This window comes from Hemibagrus wyckioides, linkage group LG11 (genome assembly GCF_019097595.1).
Source record: "Hemibagrus wyckioides isolate EC202008001 linkage group LG11, SWU_Hwy_1.0, whole genome shotgun sequence".
In the NCBI taxonomy this organism is placed as follows: domain Eukaryota; kingdom Metazoa; phylum Chordata; class Actinopteri; order Siluriformes; family Bagridae; genus Hemibagrus; species Hemibagrus wyckioides.
In genome coordinates, this window is record NC_080720.1 from 2,225,852 (window position 1) to 2,246,033 (window position 20,182).

The 20,182-nt window shown below is 39.8% G+C and overlaps 1 protein-coding gene across 1 annotated transcript in view; it reads right to left on the reverse strand.

The window, feature by feature from the left end:
- The window catches only part of oca2 (oculocutaneous albinism II), a 138,223-nt gene that overhangs the window by 45,337 nt on the left and 72,704 nt on the right, over positions 1-20,182 (reverse strand). The window contains exons 16-18 of the mRNA XM_058401977.1: positions 19,014-19,161; positions 15,931-15,988; positions 15,501-15,609 (exon numbers count right to left, since the gene is read on the reverse strand). Of these exons, the coding sequence (XP_058257960.1) occupies positions 15,501-15,609; positions 15,931-15,988; positions 19,014-19,161 (315 nt within the window). The remainder of the gene's footprint in view (positions 1-15,500; positions 15,610-15,930; positions 15,989-19,013; positions 19,162-20,182) is intronic.

Below are 20,182 nucleotides of genomic sequence, written 5' to 3' on the forward strand. Positions count from 1 at the left end.
AACATCAGTACTGAAACATCTACACCAAACATCAGTACTGAAACATCTACACCAAACATCTACACCAAACATCTACACCAAACATCAGTACTGAAACATCTACACCAAACATCAGTACTGAAACATCTACACCAAACATCTACACCAAACATCAGTACTGAAACATCTACACCAAACATCAGTACTGAAACATCTACACCAAACATCAGTACTGAAACATCTACACCAAACATTCCAATCCAGTCGTAAAAGATGATTGTTTCATGATTTGAAGAAAACTGAAGTGAAATCTGATTTAAAATGGAGAGCTCTTACTCTGGTTTTAAAGCCCAACCTGTATTTTACTCCATCTTTATTTCTCTCTCTCTTTCTCTTTCACACACACACACACCAACACACCCACACACACACACACTCACACACACACTCACACACTCACACACACACACACACACACACACACAGAGAGAACAATCAGGAAGTCGGACTAGCTATAGTGACCCAAAATCAAGCATTCCACTCATGTACATCCTTCAGATATTTCAGCAGCAGGCAGGAGGCAGAGCAAACAGGCCACTCAATTAGAGTCTCACGCTACCACACACACACACACCCACACACACACACCCACACACACACACACACACACACAGAGTAATTCAGCCATTATCTAATCTCAGCACCTATCTAATGAATTAACTGGTCATGTAAACACACTGGCATGCAGCAGATTGAACACGTCTGATAGCTCCAGAACACAGCCATGGGATTGGACCTGGGATTGGACTGAAATCTGATAAAGACACCGGGCTTTCAGAACCCTGTGTCAGGTCATTACAGGCTTTACCTTATATAAAAGGTTCAATTTTTATGTTATATAAATACATAATACCTTATAAGGCACAAGAAGTGTTGAACAAAAGGTCTAAAAAATAATAAAGTGGCATGATATCTATGATACACTGCATTTTCTTTTTTTTATTTTATTTTATTTCATTCTTATTAATCAAATAAAAAAATTTATTTTAATTCTATTCATTATTTTTTATTCAAAATAGTAAATTGTACATTTTTCATTTATTTCCTTGATTTTATTTATTTTCAAAACTTCATTATTTATTTATATTTTATTTGTATTCTTTATTTTTTAAGTAATAATAATAATAATTTTAATAATAATAATTTTAATAATAATTTAATTTAATTTAATTTAATTTAATTTAATTTAATTTAATTTAATTTAATTTAATTTAAATAATAATAATAATAATAATAATATTTTTATTTTTTATTAAGCACTTTATTATTATTATTATCATTATTGTTGTTTGTTTGTTTATCTGTTTTCACTGCTGACAATTATGACGCACATACTGTTGTTATAATGTGTTATTGTAATGTGTTATTGTGTTATAACACATTAAGGAGCCTGACGTTATTGTATTATAATGAATTAATAACTCATATATATATATATATGTAGAGGCTTCACGTTCTTATAAACATGATATAATACATTCTGCAACCCACAATATATAAAGTCACACACTGTGCTTCTGTAACTTAATTAAATGGATTTTCATCTACATATGTAGGTTATACACCTCGTTATGAATGCATTATGAGCACTGGCTTTATGGAAACTTCATTACACTCACAACTGCTTCTGTAACACATCTAATGATGACAGAGACGTCACCCTAACCCAGGTTAGAACATGAACCCACTGGAATTCATACCTTAGGGGCGTGTCACTCTATCTGATCACATGACAGACAGACAGACAGACAGACAGACAGATAGATAGATAGATAGATAGATAGATAGATAGATAGATAGATAGATAGATAGATAGATAGATAGATAGATAGATAGATAGATAGATAGATAGATAGATAGATAGATAGATAGATAGATAGGTCGGTCTTTAAGTCTTTTGGTGAAGCAAGAACGATGATCTGGATCCAAAAATCAAAGCTTACATTTGACATTTGGATGAAAATAAAAGGAGTAAATAAACCCGATGAGCCGGGGGTATCAGCCTCCACCTCAGGTCCACTTTAATTCTAATAAACATCCAAGTGAACACAGAGGGCTGGATATATAGATTCTGCATGAAGATTGAAAGCGTGTGTGTGTGTGTGTGTGGGGCGTCAATCAATGAAATCATTTTCCTCTAAGCTGCTTGATTTAAAAAAAAAAAAAAAAAAGAATTAGCCACCTCCATCGATTTCTAGACGAGGTTTTGAAGAAATCCAATTCCACACTCGGACCTGTGTAGTTGTGAACAGATCGGAATATTTAGCCGCATGTAAACATTATGAAGGCACGATTATCAACAGTGTTCTGCACTTATTCAGCTACATTACAGAAAGAAAAAAACAGACTGGAATGTTAATAAACATGTACTGTCTGTGTGAAAGGAAATAACTCTCCACACCACCTTGGGGCAGTAGGGCACCTGGGGGCACCACCTGGGGGCAGTAGTCATAAAAACATGTCTTTTATCCGTTTATAGTTACTTTAAATGTTATGAAACTTTACTTCCTGTTTTCAGCTACATTATAGCAGCTATAAACATTCATTACTTAAAGATAGATAGATAGATAGATAGATAGATAGATAGATAGATAGATAGATAGATAGATAGATAGATAGATAGATAGATAGATAGATAGATAGATAGATAGATAGATAGATAGATAGATAGATAGATTAAAATGGAGAAACACAGCCCCCAGAGTGGTACAGTATATTAATGTAACTGAAGCAGGTGTCTGTTCCCTCATCCTGTGGTGGAATTATTACAGTGAGAGCCTCTGATCCTCACGGCCTTCCTGTGATCAGAGCGCAGACTCGCTTAAACAGTTAGCACATAACAGTCAAAAGGCCAGCGATGTGACAAGCTGCTAATCTAGTGCTAATGACGTTAGCGCATCACACGCTCACAAACACACATTTTATTTTATCACATATTTCACAGTGACACGGTAATAACACTGAGATTCAGGGGGGCGAAGACAGCTCCAGAATTATTGACGCCCTTGTTGAAAATGGGGTTTTTTAGAAAAAATAATAATAATAAATCCATTAATTTTGTGGACTTTTAAACAAAATAAACCACATTAAAACTCCTGGATGAAACTATTCCAATAATAATAATTTGTCCTACCTTCTAAATAAATACTTTAACAAACAAGTCTGGCATGAGGAGGTCACTGAGTTCATCATCACAGCAGTTTAATAAAACCTTATTCAAGCTAAAAGGTGCTACTAAGTGTTGCCAGATATATTGAATTGACACTTTTTTTTGTTAACAGCTGCATGCAAAACGTGTGTCCCATTTTGGATTTAAGGCAAACAAAAAAGAGGCAAGTGTCTGATTTGAGGCAAAAAAAAGAGACTAAAAGGGGAAACCGTGTCACTATTTACATTTGACAGATGCCCTTATCCAGAATGACGTACATTTTTAACTGAGCAATTGAAGGTTAAGGGTCTTGCTCAGGGGCAAAGCAGTGGCAGATTGGTGGACCTGGGATTCAAACTCTCAACCTTCCGATTAGCAGTCCAATGCCTTGACCACTAAGGTACCACATCCCAATTTTCAATGAGGCTTGAGGAATAAAAAGGACAAATTGGCTGAAGACAATACATTTTTTAACACATTTCAAGACAACTCTTAACATGTTTAGAGAAAACTGTCTCCCGCCAATTTTTCACACCAAACTCAAGCTGTGAGACTCGACATTCCTTTAGGTTAAAAGCAGCAAGAACGACTTAATCTAGGTGTCACACCTACAGAGAAAATAATAACCACACGGAGAGTCAGAGATACTCCCAGGGTCCCTGATGGACTGGATGTGTTAATTGCTTGTGTAACACCACTACGCTCCAGCAGTACTCTATTACAGAACACTTTCAGGCTCTCCGAGGCTGCTGAACAACACACTTAAATAAGATTCAGCATCACGCTTACTGCTTCCTGAAAGCCTCTGATGTGTCAAAATGGCATGATTAACACGATCAAATAAGCAAGCGTGTATGTAACATTTTACTTTTTAAGGCAGCCTCTTTTTAATACCCACCATTACCAGGAAATTGAGTGACACATCACAGGGGTCCTTACAGGCTTTTACATGACTAAGTATGTGGTACAGTAGACTCTTATTCTACAGCGCAGTAAATAAATATCTCTCCTGCTTCAGAATATGAGGTTTAGAAGAAGAAGAAGCCTTTATGATCGCCACACATACACTATATTGCCAAAAGTATTCGCTCACCTGCCTTGACTCGCATATGAACTTAAGTGACATCCCATTCCTAATCCATAGGGTTCAATATGACGTCGGTCCACCCTTTGCAGCTATAACAGCTTCAACTCTTCTGGGAAGGCTGTCCACAAGGTTTAGGAGTGTGTTTATGGGAATTTTTGACCATTCTTCCAGAAGCGCATTTGTGAGGTCACACACTGATGTTGGACGAGAAGGCCTGGCTCTCAGTCTCCGCTCTAATTCATCCCAAAGGTGTTCTATCGGGTTGAGGTCAGGACTCTGTGCAGGACAGTCAAGTTCCTCCACACCAGACTCTGTCATCCATGTCTTTATGGACCTTGCTTTGTGCACTGGTGCACAGTCATGTTGGAAGAGGAAGGGGCCAGCTCCAAACTGTTCCCACAAAGTTGGGAGCATGGAATTGTCCAAAATGTCTTGGTATGCTGAAGCATTCAGAGTTCCTTTCACTGGAACTAAGGGGCCAAGCCCAGCTCCTGAAAAACAACCCCACACCATAATCCCCCCTCCACCAAACTTTACACTTGGCACAATGCAGTCAGACAAGTACCGTTCTCCTGGCAACCGCCAAACCCAGACTCGTCCATCAGATTGCCAGATGGAGAAGCGCGATTGGTCACTCCAGAGAACGCGTCTCCACTGCTCTAGAGTCCAGTGGCGGCGTGCTTTACACCACTGCATCCGACGCTTTGCATTGCACTTGGTGATGTATGGCTTGGATGCAGCTGCTCGGCCATGGAAACCCATTCCATGAAGCTCTCTGCGCACTGTTCTTGAGCTAATCTGAAGGCCACATGAAGTTTGGAGGTCTGTAGCGATTGACTCTGCAGAAAGTTGGCGACCTCTTCGCACTATGTGCCTCAGCATCCGCTGACCCCGCTCCGTCAGTTTACGTGGCCTACCACTTCGTGGCTGAGTTGCTGTCGTTCCCAAACACTTCCACGTTCTTATAATACAGCTGACAGTTGACTGTGGAATATTTAGGAGCGAGGAAATTTCACGACTGGATTTGTTGCACAGGTGGCATCCTATCACAGTTCCACGCTGGAATTCACTGAGCTCCTGAGAGCGACCCATTCTTTCACAAATGTTTGTAAAAACAGTCTGCATGCCTAGGTGCTTGATTTTATACACCTGTGGCCATGGAAGTGATTGGAACACCTGATTCTGATTATTTGGATGGGTGAGCGAATACTTTTGGCAATATAGTGTACATTACAGCACAGTGGAATTCTTTTCTTCTCATATCCCAGTTAAGTAAGTTGGGGTCAGTGCGCAGGGGGCAGCTATGATACAGCACCCCTGGAGCATAGAGGGTTAAGGACCTGGCTCAATTGCCCAGCAGTGGCAGCTTGGCAGTGCTGGGGTTTGAACCTGTAACAACAAAGCAAGAGCCTTAACCACATGAGCCACCGCTGCCCAATCTTACCCCCCAGAGGGCCTGCATGAGGGCAGGTTTCGCTCTACTCAAGCAGGATCCAACAAATTCCACCTGTTTAACTAGTTTAACTCCCCTGCTCTACATCCAAAGAATCTGGACCTGATTCTAGCTTTACAGATGGGGGACCTGGACTTGATTGAGATATTATAGTTTGGGATTCTTGTATAGAAAAGAACCTTGGGACCTAGGATCCTGTAGTGAACTCAAGACACTAGAGAAACAGGGCTACTGGTCAGAAGGTCGTGAGTTTGAATACCAAGCTACCACTGCTGGGCCCTTGAGCAAGATCCTTGACCCTCAATTGCTCAGTTGTATAAAATGTGATAAAAATGTAAGTCACTCTAGATAAGGGAGTCTACCAAATGCTAGAAATCTACTTGACATAGACTTGTGTGGGACGTACAAAAGATATCTAGAGCTTGGAACACTTCATCTGATACTAGCACTACAACTCTGCATTTGACTCTGTAGATTAGGGTTCTGGTGTAGAAAAGATCTGTAATGTTTGGTACTCTGGAATAAGTCTTTGTAAGTTTCAATTTTAACATTAACTGAAATATAAAACTCTACAGACTCTTAAGTTCTACTAAGAACTCCAGAGCTGATTCAGAATGTAGTCAACTGGACTTGACCCATAAGCTAAATGGCATGCTAAAGAATTCTAGAGGTGGGAACTCTGGATTTGATTCTATCACTGCAACTTGGGACTCTGTAGTTTGGGTGTAGAAAAGATCTGTATGGCCTGGAACTCTGATATGAATCTGATTCATTATGGTTTAGGACCCTGTAGTCAACTGGACTTGAACCATAAACTATAGTGTGGGCTTGAAATAAACTCTACAGTTTGGGAGCCAGGGGATAATGCAGACTCTTATTCCTGGAATTCTGGAATGGAAATAAACACCTTGAGGGTGGACATGTGTGGGACATTTCCCAAACAGTTTGGGATTTTAAAAATAAATCTAGAAGCTTTTAAGGTTTAAGACCTTATGTAAATTCCTTAGGAAAAGAAATTTAGGCTTATGAAAGTTACCTTTGACCCTAAAGACTGGAACACTGAACAGTTTCTACAGTTTAAGCCTCTGGACCTGACTCTAGATCTGTTGCTTGAGACTTGGGATTCATTTTTGAATCTATGGCTTGGGACTTTGGAGAAGACTCACCCACATAAGGATGAGGTTCCCTTTTGAGTCTGGTTCCTCTCAAGGTTTCTTCCTCTTACCATCTAAGGTAGTTGTTCTTTGCCACAGTCACCTCAGGCTGGCTCACTAGGGATGATTTTGTCTAACATTAATCTTGAACTTTTGTGCTATGTTTCTTATGTTCTGTTCTTATGTCAACTGATAAAAGCACTATACAAATAAAATTGTACTGAATTGAATTGAATTGAACTGATTTTAATTGAACTGAACTCAACTGAAGACTCAGGCATTATAGTTAATGGACTCTGGTGTGAAAAAGAACCCTATACCCTATGATCTGCAGAAGTCAAATCTAGAGCTCAGAACTCTGGAGCTGACACAGAATACAGTTTGTGCCTCTGGAACTGATTCTAGTTCTATTGCTTTCGACTCTAGAGATGTTTCAGACTCCAAAGCTTAGGTTTAGGAGTTTGAACTCAAATCAGATTAAGAACTTGTCTGTAGCGCTACAGGTTAGAGACTCTGGAATATTTTTGGACTTTACAGCTTGGGACTTGGGAGTTGATTTAGACTCTGTTGGTTGGCACTAGTGAATCTAGGAACTTTGCACTTAATCCAGACTCTGAAGTTTAAGACTCTGGAGTTGAATTGAGTTCTATAGTTTATCAAGTCATCTGGACTCAACTGTAATCAGTTAATACGGTCATCTGAAACTTGAGCTCGAGATTCTGGACTCAACATGGACTCAACTTGTGCTCTACAGGTAGAAGCTCTGATCTTGCCATGTAAAACACTGTTGATTCAGACTCTGTGGTTTGGGACTCTGGAATTGATTGAGATTGAGTTGGCTTGAGATTCTGGAGTCAACTTGGACTTGAAAGCTTGGGAGTCTAAATCAATTCAGACACTGATACTATAGACTGACCTCAGGCTGTATGGCTCAGGACTCCAGAACTGACCTGCACTTGACAGCTTCGAAGCCTGCACTTCACTCAGACTTATAGCATCAACATTGTTAGCATTGATATCTTCTTCATTTGCCGGTTCTTCTATTCATTTTACCTCATGTTAAATTTTAATCAAAAGCAGTTTACAGTTTATGTATAAATCTCAGTTTGAGTACTAAATCGGTTCGCTTAGTTCATTATTCATTTCTTCTCCAAGGTCCTGCTAGTTTTCAGTAAAAAAAAAAAAAAAAAAAAAAGTGTGAACTTCCATACAGACGTCCCTATCTGTGCAATTTCATCTCCATGCACCTCGTGGTCTCACCGCCTAATTCTCCAATAATACGAGAGAGTCAGGAGCCTCCGCCATGAGACACACACGGATAATGTGTCTGGTCAAGCTCGGTCACTCTAATCAAAGACTCATTACACAAGCCTCCTACTTCTCTCTCATATACACACACACACACACACACACACACATGCTGGGACTAAGACCAACACTAGCAACAAATGATCCCAATTTTCCCACCTCTCCTTGGGAGAAAGAAGGGCTAAATATGCTTCCACCTCCTGTAAAATTTGATTAAACAGGTGAGTGCTGGTGATTGCCACTGGGAAATCATTAAGCCACTGATTATAGCAAATGAGAAGGAGAGGGACAAGAGACATGCAAGAAAAGCAGTCAAGAGGACTTAGCCAATGATTTATTACCAGGCCAAGGTAATTCCAGAAACTGTGGGGTCCTTTAAAAAATCCATGAGGACTTTCTGACCTATATTGTTTAGATCAATGTTCAAAGCCATTATGTTAGAATGCGAAAATAGATGGTTTATCTTTTATAAAAACGTCTCTAAATATGACCTCTTATAAGACTGTGGGCTATAAAATAACAAGCAAAACAGCTGCTTGAAAATATGTGTCAGGTTTCTGGAAGCTGTTTAGATCACTGACTTGTTAAAGATAAAAAGCAGCACATTTTATTTTCTATTTTTGTTCCTGTAATGCTATATCTGGTCTAAAAAAAAAAAAAGATGCAAAATAACAAAATTATACCAAGAAATTCCACTTGTTCCAGATTTAATGTCAATCTCCTTGATGCCAAGTTATTCTTTTATATTACTTCTAGGCTTATTGCCATCATCCCTAGTTAAATTGTCATTACAGCCACAATTTCTCACTTCCCCATTGCCTATTTTCCTCCTTTTTTTTCTTTTACTCCACTTTTGCAATAGACTTCTGAATGGATAAGTTCTCTTCATTTGAACATGATAATGAGATCAGGTCCCTTTAGGCAAGCTTCCTGAGAAACTACTTTGACAGTCTGAATGCTCAGTGCTTGGGCCCCTAGGCAATTCCCTGCCTTTTCTTGTCTTGTAGCTACACCTCTGCTCTTAGATAAGCGAAAAAGGCGGCGGAGATGAATTTCATGGGTGAACCAGGAGTCGGGGGGAAAGATGACAAATAATACTGCTGAAAAACAACAAGTGGCAGAAAGAGGAAAACAAGCAAGAATGTACAGGGAAAAAATAAGATGAGACGATGTGTAAGGCTTGTCAGGTTGCTTTAAAATATGTGTGTGTGTGTGTTTTATACCTGTGGTTGTAGTCCCATTGAGATGCTAATTACAAATCAGCTTTTGAGGCAAGTGGCCACTGAGCAGCCAAAGACAGGGAGAGATGAAAAAAAGAAATTGAGGAAACAGAGATTGACGCATGAAGAGAGCACAGAGAGAAGGAAGAGCGGACAAGACGTTAATGGCGAGACATTTCCTGTTTTTATTTTTTGTCAGCTTGCTTCTGATCTTCAGTGTTCAGATCGACAAAAAGAGAAATAATATAATAAAACAGGACGCAGCGGATAGTCGCCTGTGCTGCATTTTAATTGGACGTCAATCAGGATTTGAGATGCAACTTCTGATTAAAGAAAGAACGTTGTTTGGGAGCAAGTTAGCTAGTTAAGCATAGGGAAGAAGCTAAGAGATAAATATGCGATGGACTGGAGTCTGATCCGGACTGGATTCCGGGTTCAGATCAGGTTAAAGTTCTTACTGAAGATGAATTAATGGATAATTACGCAGTTAAAAACATACATATTAATAGAAAAGCATTTCATGTCAGAAATTATTTGTTTTGCTTTGTTTTGTTTTTGAAGCCTGCTAGCTAGCCTCATTTTATATCAGACTCACAGCCAGAACATCATTCAGTTCTCCCATAAGCCTATTTCTGTACCGGTGGATGGTAAAAGGGTTAGATAAACAAGATCCAAATCAATTCAATTTTATTTATACAATGATTTTATCAGTAGACACAGAAACCCAGATATAGATTTAGATTTATCCCCCAGAAGCGAGTGGAAACCTTGAGAGAAACCAGACTCAGAATCAAACTCATCCTGGAATAGTGCAAATATGAATTATTACTCTTCTATACCTGTGTACTAAAGAGTAACAGTAAGGTGTAGCTTTGCTCAGAGTGGTGGTAGCTCAACTGGTTAAGGCTCTGGGTCATTGACCAGAAGATCTAGGTTCAAGCCCCAACACCACCAAGCTGCCACCCTTGAGCAAGGCCCTCAACCTACCCTGCTCCAGGGGTGCTGTATCATGGCTGACCCTGCACTCTGACCCCAACCTCCAAAGATGGGATATGTGAAGAAATAATTTCACTGTGTAGTAATGTATAAGTGACAAATAAAGATTAATTAAGATCTTTAATATACACTATATTGCCAAAAGTTTTGGGACGTCTGCCTTTACATGCACATGAATGTAATATGGAGTTGTCCCGCCCTTTACAGCTAGAACAGCTTCAACTCTTCTGGGAAGGATTTCCACAAGGTTTAGGAGTGTGTTTATGGGAATTTTTGACCATTCCACTAGAAGAAGCACATTTGTGAGGTCAGACACTGATGTTGGACGAGAAGGTCTGGCTCACAGTCTCCACTCTAATTCATCCCAAAGGTGTTCTATGGGGTTGAGGTCAGGACTCTGTGCAGGCCAGTCAAGTTCCTCCACACCAGACTCACTCATCCATGTCTTTATGGACCTTGCTTTGGTCACTGGTGTGCAGTCATGTTGAAACAGGAAGGGGTCATCCCCAAACTGTTCCCACAAAGAGCATGAAATTGTCCAAAATGTCTTGGTATGAAGCTGAAGCATTAAGAGTTCCTTTCACTGGAACTAAGGGGCCGAGCCCAGCCCCTGAAAAACAATTCAACGATTTAGAGGGGTGTCCCAAAACATTTGGCAACATAGCATACGTCTTAGCTTGTGGACTTCCCAGGTCCCTAACAACAGCTTATCATATTCCTCAATTCATGTGAAGTTTCATGTGAATGCATGACGAGACGTGAGTGTCCTTGGAGCGCTTTAAAAAAAAAATTAAATAAAAAATTAAACCCACTTAAAAGGTGTAAAAGTCTTGAATGTTTCAAAATGAAAAATTTCTGCATTCCATCGCTTTTTATCTCAGTCCATTGAAGCCTTTATTTATTGATTTACTTTTACAACGAGTACCAGTCGGTGAGAATAAAAGCTTCTGCTTAATGATGCATTCAGGTGGTACACAGAATTTTTAAAAGGAAAAAAAATAATCATTTTCAAACAGGACAAAAAGGCCGCTTGTGCACAAGGCTATTACCCGCTATAGGTGGAGAGGCGGTTAGGAGAGGTGTAATAAGGTAGCGTAGAGAATGACAGAAAGCTCTTCAATTAACATAGGGGATGAGGAACTGCAGACGCTGCGCAGAGGCTCATTCATCAAATGCAAAAGAAGTGAAGCGTCTCGGGTCCGTGAGGGAGCTGTAAACACACCCTCGTCAAGACTGTTCAGCTTCAAGCTTAAAGAAAATATACTGAATACACGCACGGTGAGGGCGATCCATTCACTGAGCAGTGTTTAATATCTACAGTACTTTCTGTTTTAAAGTGAATCTGCATAAGCAGGAGCTGTTTATACAGTGTTGGCTTATGAACTCGTGATATAAATAATCTATAATCATCTATAACACGTTAATAACAAGAGCTCCCAACTCTTTTCAAATAAATAATACAACTTAGAAGATTCCATGTGGCACAATGTTACCCACTGAGCCGGAATTACAGTACATTGTGTGCATTAATAGAGATAAAACACTAGCTGACTTACAGCAGTTATTAACTGACGTAGAGCCAGACTATTAAATCTGGGGGAAAAAAAAGTCTTATAAACATGTACATACATACATGTATGTATAATGCATCATGTTAAGAATTCATAATCCATAGCAACCATCACTGTAAGCGTAATGCACTTTTTTAATAAATATGCCACAATGTTTATAATGCCTTACAAATGTGTTACGTCTTAATGACATAAGAATTGTAGGCTCTCCAAACTGTTTCTTTGCATTATGACATTGATAACAATTCGTAGAGCATAATAAAGAAAGACAAGTATAAATGTAACACACAGTCGTGAATGATTATAATGCATTACGAATGAATTATATGCATGAAGTGTGTTTAATGTATTATAGATATTCCTATGAAGCATAATTCATGTTCATGTATAATGATAAGATTATGTATTATAACAGTCTGCATTACAACAGGTTCGTAGCTCATAAGAAGCACTTATTGGGAGCGTCAGCATGAATACCTGTGTTATGACATTGTGACATGGAGACTGTTTAAGAGGTGTTTATGAATGCTTATGGCAGTCTAATGGCACCATCGTGTAGTCTGTATATTTTTAGGTTTAGTTTTAAAAGTTATGTCACATGATCATCGTGGTAACACACAGGTTCACTTCACTGCAAAGACAACAGTTATGACTTGTTATGTCTAACATGTGTCAGGCTGGAAAGTGCTATAATGCTACATTATGTCAGCAAAAATGTGGATGTCATACCAGCTTGACATTAAATCTGACCACAAGAGTCATGATGACAGAGGATGAGATTTTGAAATAACCCATTATAGAGGTTTTGGGTTTTTATATATATGTCCTATGTAGCCTTATGAACACTGTTCGTTAATGCTCTAGCAGCGTCTCAAACAAATGCAGCAGCTCATTAATCATGTGCCTCAAAACCATAGGAAGTCCTCATAGGGAAAAGATTTTGCTGTATATTGATTTCCTATTTTTGTTACTCCACATTACAGTGTGTGTGTGTGTGTGTGTGTGTTTGTGTGTGTGTTCATTTTTGGATTATATTTAGTCTCCTAGAGTTCAACCCTCTCTGAAAGGCCAGCATGCAGCTGAACCTATTTTCATCTGGATGTAGACTGAAGTGCACTGAATCCTAAACCGTTCTGACTCTCGTTATTTTTCCCCCATTGATTAATGAACTGTTCGAGTCTGCAGTATTTTCTCACACTTCCAGGAGGTCATGTTTTTTGTACAGATGGAGTGATTTTATTTTCTCCAGAACGGCTTTGCTTTGTGAATTGAATTGGAGCCACACTTCCGATAAACATCCAAAGGCCATTAAGGGTGAGGTTTTAGTAGAAATAAAAAGTGAAGTGTAGTGGAGCAAAGTTTACTGGTGGAAACAGAAGTGTAGCTGAGAGAAGAGTAATAGATATAGGTGAAGTGGAGTGAAGTAAAGCGAAGTGAAGTGAAGTGGAGTGGAGAAAGTTAAAGTGTAGTGGAGCAATGTGCGTTAGAATAAAGCAAAAACAATGAAACGTAGTGGAGTAAAAGTGAAGTGAAGCATTTTAGAGTAAAGTTAAATGTGGTAGAGTTAAGTGAGGTGTAGCAGAGAGAAGGGTTGAAGAGTAAGATGAAGTATAGTGTGGTGGACTGCTGTGAAGTGAACTGGAGTGGAGTAAAGTGAATTTGGGTGAAGTAAAGTAAACTAAAGTAAACTGGAGTAAAGTGAACTGGAGCAAAGTTAACTGAAGTAAAGTTAACTGAAGTAAAGTGAACTGGAGTTAAGTGAACTGGAGTTAAGTGAAGTGAAGTAAAGTGAAGTGAAGTAAAGTGAAGTGAAGTAAAGTGAACTGGAGTTAAGTGAAGTGAAGTAAAGTGAAGTGAAGTAAAGTGAAGTGAAGTAAAGTGAACTGGAGTTAAGTGAAGTGAAGTAAAGTGAACTGAAGTAAAGTGAACTGAAGTAAAGTGAACTGGAGTTAAGTGAAGTGAAGTAAAGTGAACTGGAGTTAAGTGAACTGAAGTAAAGTGAACTGGAGTAAAGTGAACTGGAGTAAAGTGAACTGGAGTAAAGTGAACTGGAGTTAAGTGAACTGAAGTAAAGTGAACTGGAGTAAAGTGAACTGGAGTTAAGTGAAGTGAAGTAAAGTGAAGTGAAGTAAAGTGAAGTGAAGTAAAGTGAACTGAAGTAAAGTGAACTGAAGTAAAGTGAACTGGAGTAAATGAACTGGAGTGGAGTAAAGTGAATTGGGATTGAGTAAAGTGAACAGGAATGGAGTCAAGTGAACTGGAGAAGAGTAAAGTAAACTGGAGTGAAGTAAAGTGAACTGAAGTGGAGTAGAGTGAACTGAATTAAAGTGAAGTAAAGTAAAGTGAACTGAAGTGAAGTAAAGTGAATTGGAGTAAAGTGAACTGGATTAACGTGAACTGGAGTTAAGTGAAGTGAAGTAAAGTGAAGTGAAGTAAAGTGAAGTGAAGTAAAGTGAACTGAAGTAAAGTGAAGTGAAGTAAAGTGAACTGGAGTAAAGTGAACTGGAGTTAAGTGAAGTGAAGTAAAGTGAACTGAAGTAAAGTGAACTGGAGTAAATGAACTGGAGTAAAGTGAACTGGAGTGGAACTGGAGCGGATTAACGTGAACTGGAGTGGAACTGGAGTGGATTAACGTGAACTGGAGTGGAACTGGAGCGGATTAACGTGAACTGGAGTGGAACTGGAGTGGATTAACGTGAACTGGAGTGGAACTGGAGTGGATTAACGTGAACTGGAGTGGAACTGGAGTGGAGTGGAGTAAAGTGAACTGGAGTGGAACTGGAGCGGATTAACATGAACTGGAGTGGAACTGGAGTGGATTAACGTGAACTGGAGTGGAACTGGAGCGGATTAACGTGAACTGGAGTGGAACTGGAGTGGAACTGGAGCGGATTAACGTGAACTGGAGTGGAACTGGAGTGGATTAAAGTGAACTGGAGTGGAACTGGAGCGGAGTGGAGTAAAGTGAACTGGAGTGGAACTGGAGCGGAGTGGAGTAAAGTGAACTGGAGTGGAACTGGAGTGGAGTAAAACCAGTTGCGTAACCTAACACTGAATACTTTTCCTGCGAGTGAATATCAGTGTAACGTTTAACTTAACACTGAATTCGTGAGTTTTTCCTCACCGCTCTCAGGTCTGTTTTGGTTCAATGATCAAACCCTGCATGTAGATTTCTGTTAACTGTATTGTGTGTAAAAAGAATTATCTAGATAAATTTGAAATGAATTCAATCCTAAAGACAATGTGACAATACAATAAACTTAAACCTTGTTTTGTGTTGAATAGCGCTTAGCGATGGTGTGCTGTTTTATTGTATTTTAGGCCCAGCTGCAAATAATTACTTTGTCAACAGATGGCTTGAAATATGCACAAATTAACTCCTATGCTAATACCGCTCTCTTAATTAGCATCACTCTCGAGGCATGTTATAAAAGGAGCAGGGTAATTGTTCGGCACTTCCTCCTTAAATGCATTCAATTGCTACGTGTCTAGTGCTGGAAGAGGAAACGGTTAATAATTCTCACCAAGCTCCAGATGAATCCCAGCTACAAAGGAGTTCAGGAAGAACATGAAGATGACTATGGAGAGCACCGACACACACTTCACCAGCAGGACTTTATCTGTGATTCTGTGCTGTAGAAAAAAATGAGAGCAAATCAGAGAGAGAGAGAGAGAGAGAGAGAGAGAGAGAGAGAGAGAGAGAGGGAGAGAGAGAGAGAGAGAGAGAGAGAGAGTAGACTGGCCTCTTTCCGACACCAATTATATTCTCTCAGCCATAATCAGAGAAATTAGTGCTCCTTCTCTTCAATATGACAATAAAACCAGAACAGGAAAGAAACTGTCAAGTGGGGTTACTCCAGGAACCGTGTGGGCAGGAAGAACATTATCATTGTGATTCATTTAAATCTCTTTACTTTTTTTTTCATTTTTTATTATAATCATTTTCGTCTTTACCGTTTTCTGGAGCTCCTGGATGTTATTCTCCCAGTTTTTGTCCTCTTGGGATATTTGCCTAAGAGAGACAGAAACATCTAAATGTGCAATCAAGAGATGTTGGAACAATTACAGAATTAAGCTTCATTTAAACAGGATTGCTTTGCAGTGTGTCTGATTCTATTCGACAATATTTCTACAAACTACAAGCCCCTGCATGTCACATGACCCAGTCATCCTCACCTGTGTCCTGCTTCACCCTTCATCCCTATTTTATTTCCTGTGTTTAGAGCATGAATGTCTAGAAAGAGATCCAAGAGGAGATCCTGGAGAGCCATAAAGAAGGCTCCTGGAACCCCTGGAAGTCAGGTATCTCCTCTGGGAGGTTTTTTTTTTTTTCAGAACGGGATTCCATCCTAGATGGAGACATCTCCCTCACTTCCTCCTCCATATACTCAGTTAAATATTAGAAGAGTCTGTTAATTGTTAGTAACAACTTTTGCCCAGCAGCTAAGCGCCTCTTATTGACCTTCAAACCTGAAATTGATCGTCTCATAACGGCCTAATGGTGGGACCGAGGTTAATTATGCAACAATTACACTTTCATATTGAACCACTCCAAACAAATGGCTTCATAAGCATCTCTGGAGATGTTCTGCTCTGAAATTGGAGCATTAATATTTGCTATATGGTTATGTACAATCAAAGTACCTTGATATATCCTGGAATAAAAATGGCATAAACCTGGTTCAGGCCTTCAAGAGGAATTGTAACAGCCCCTGATTATGATGGCATCGCAAAGTGAGGAGAATGGATTTAGATTTGAAGACAGTGGGATTGATGTCCTCGTACCAGATTATTGAGTATTTCTATCAGAGAGCTGGGTTTAGTCACTGATTATGCTGTGTGAACAAGATCAGAGGCTTTGAGTGATCCACTGCTTATATACTGTACTGGATAATGACCGGGACCTTTGTTTACACTGAAGAAAAATCCAATATATTGACTCTGATCTGTCTGATTTCTGAGACACATATCCTATTTCCATGTTTACTGCATAATGTTAATAAAATGCACTCGACTGAAAAGAGCTGAAGATCCACAAAACCCTTAAAAAGAACCGACAATCCACTTAACCCCCCAAAAAGAACTGAAGATCCAGATAACCCCCCAAAAACAGCTAAAGATCCACAAAACCCTTAAAAATAGCTGAACGTCCACACAAAAACCCCCCAAAAGAGCTAATGATCCACATAACCCCCCAAAAAGAGCTGAAGATCTGCACAACCCCCAAAAAGAGCTGAAGATCCCTAAAACCTCCAAAAAGAGCTGAAGATCCACAAAACCCTTAAAAAGAGCCAAAGAGCTGCATAACTCTAAAAAGAGCTGAAGATCCCCTAAACCCCCAAAAAGAGCTGAAAGATTCACATAACCCCAAAAAGAGCTGAAGATCCACATAACCCCAAAAAGAGCTGAAGATCCACATAACCCCAAAAAGAGCTGAAGATCCACATAACCCCAAAAAGAGCTGAAGATCCACATAACCCCAAAAAGAGCTGAAGATCCACATAACCCAAAAAAGAGATGAAAATCTACATAACCCAAAAAAGAGCTGAAGATCTACATAACCCAAAAAAGAGATGAAAATCTACATAACCCCCCAAAAGAGCTGAAGATCCACAAAACCTTTAAAAAGAGCTGAAGATCCACAAAACCTCCAAAAACATCTGAAGATCTGCATAACCCCCCAAAAGGACTGAATATCCACATAACCCCCACAAAAAGAGCTAATGATCCACATAACCACCTAAAAAGAGCTGAAAATCTACATAACCCACAAAAGAACGGAAGATCTGCACAACCCACAAAAAGAGCTGAAGATCCACAAAACCTTCAAAAAAAGGCAGAAGATCCACATAACCCTCCAAAAAAAAGGCATAAGATCCACATAACCCTCCAAAAAAAGGCAGAAGATCCAGATAACCCACAAAAAGAGCTAAAGATCTACATAACCCACACAAAAGCTCTGAAGATCCTAAAACCTAAAAAGGGCTCAAGATCCATAAAAGCCCCTAGTGAAGATATGTATCTTTTCATGGAATTTCTTCAGAGTATGTGAACTGGTCAGCAGAACTTCATGAGAGTCAGAATAGAGGAGTAAAAGAAGTTCCAGTGTTGCTCTGTCAAGCAGCTCATTACTTCTGCTGATGTCAGCATCAGGAGTATTGCAGTTGAGGCTGAGAGAGCAAGAGTGATGGAATGGACAGAACTCTGATGATGATGAAAGAGATATGAGAGCTGTAGGATTCAAGTCTGATCTCGAGATGATTTCTGCACTGACTTGGACTCAGACTGGTTGGTGTTTGGTCTTTGTCCTGGCATTTGATTTGAGAAGTATGGACCAAGACTTTCTAGGATTTGTGTTGCTTGTTCTATTCACACCTGAACAGAAGTAATATCTTCTAGAAAACAGCCTAATTACAGACACACTGCACAAATAAGGACGGCCAGTTGAAATCAAGGCTTGGACTCGGAACGGTTCTGTCTCAATCTTAATTCTAACAAACTTTCACTTTGGCTTGATCTTGACTTGGACTCCATCCCCTTAAGACGTGGTCTTGACTCAATCTGAGCTAGTCCTGGTCTTAGACTTGTTTTGGTCTTGAATACAGCCCAACTGACCAAATGAACATGATATCAGATATGTTCCCAATTTAGAAACTCATTAGAATCTGGAAAAAAAATTGGATGTGAGCTTTTTATGCAAAAAATCAGATGGGTTGAAGTCAAAATCCCAGCCAGTTGAAATCGAAGCTTGGCCTCAGAAAGGTTTGGATGGTTTTCAGTCCAGATCTTGATTCTAACCCACTTCCATTTGGACTTGATCCTGACCTCAAACCCTTTAAGGGCTTGACCCTATCTTAACTACTCCTGGTCTTGGACTTGATTACAGCCCAAATGACCAAATGACCAGATATCAGATATGTTCCTGATTTAGGAACTCATTTGAGTGTGAACTCTGTGAGCTTTTACTCCACATTAGCATTTTAACCATCATTCATTTGTTCATTCAAAGAAATATTTGTGTGTGGTGTGTGCTGTACCTCTGGAAGGTCTTTAGCTTCTTGCGCAGGAGGCTCTCCAGGTTGAGAACCTTCTGCATGAGAAGACACTTGACAGCAGTCTCCTCTCGGCTGGCGGGGTTGATCCGCTGAGCCGTCTGCCTCCACACCAGAATCTCATGCTTCAGCTCTGAGGAACAGAACAAACCAACAACAAATGTCATTTTCATCCAGGTCTCAAACAAGCAACACTCTTCTGGAAAACTGCTTACAAAGAAAAAATGACCCAAGTCAAGCATTCTATGTCAAGGGTCCTCAGAGGAAGTCGTGCCACAAAGCTTTGGCTTAAAATAGAACAAACCACCCACGCCACCAATCTGTCAACAAAAAAAACGCCCCAAAAATTACCTAGCTTTTGAAGGCATGCTGAAGGCAACGTTGGTATCGTGGGTTGACTCTTTCAAAACAGCTTTCTCTTACTGAAAAAAAAAGTAAAGTAAATTTGCTTTGCTTGGCTTTCCACTGATGCTAACAAGTTTTGAAAGGCTCCCTGATGTATGCCCAACTTAGCCGGCATTCAGTTCAGTTGGGTTGGGTTCGTTCGCATGCAGAAAATGATTCATGTGCATTAAGGTGAAAATTCATAAGTGAGGGCATTCATATGCCGAATTTCCTCTGTACATTGTTTTTCAGACACTCTACACACTGATAAAGTAAGACGTGTCATTTTGTTTGATATTTCCCCGTACCAGCTCACACCCCATTGTGTTTTATTCCGTAGTTAATTGCCACACAGTTTATCTGAACTGCCTCACAGAGGAATGGTATTAGCCGGGCGGCTCTGGCAGCGGGAGTTCGGTACGGTGGATGCTGGCACCGCGGGGTCTCTGGGCTTTATAGATTTGAAATTGGACTGGCGTGGAGAAACCACCAGCATGTGTCGTGATGGTCTTCCAGATCGGACAAACAGGCAGCGGATTGGTGCGATGTGTACCGCCTGTTGTCCTGAATCACTGCACTCTGTTTCTCCAATATTCAGGCTGATAGTGTTTGCCCTGAACCCAATAACCTCATACAGGCAGAATAAAATAGGAATTGTGAACGGCAGACAGAGTACAGGAAGTCTCACGGAGAGAAAAACGCTCACCTTCCTGCATCTTAAAGCAGAATTACTGCTATTTATTGAGCCATAATAGATCCTGACAATATAA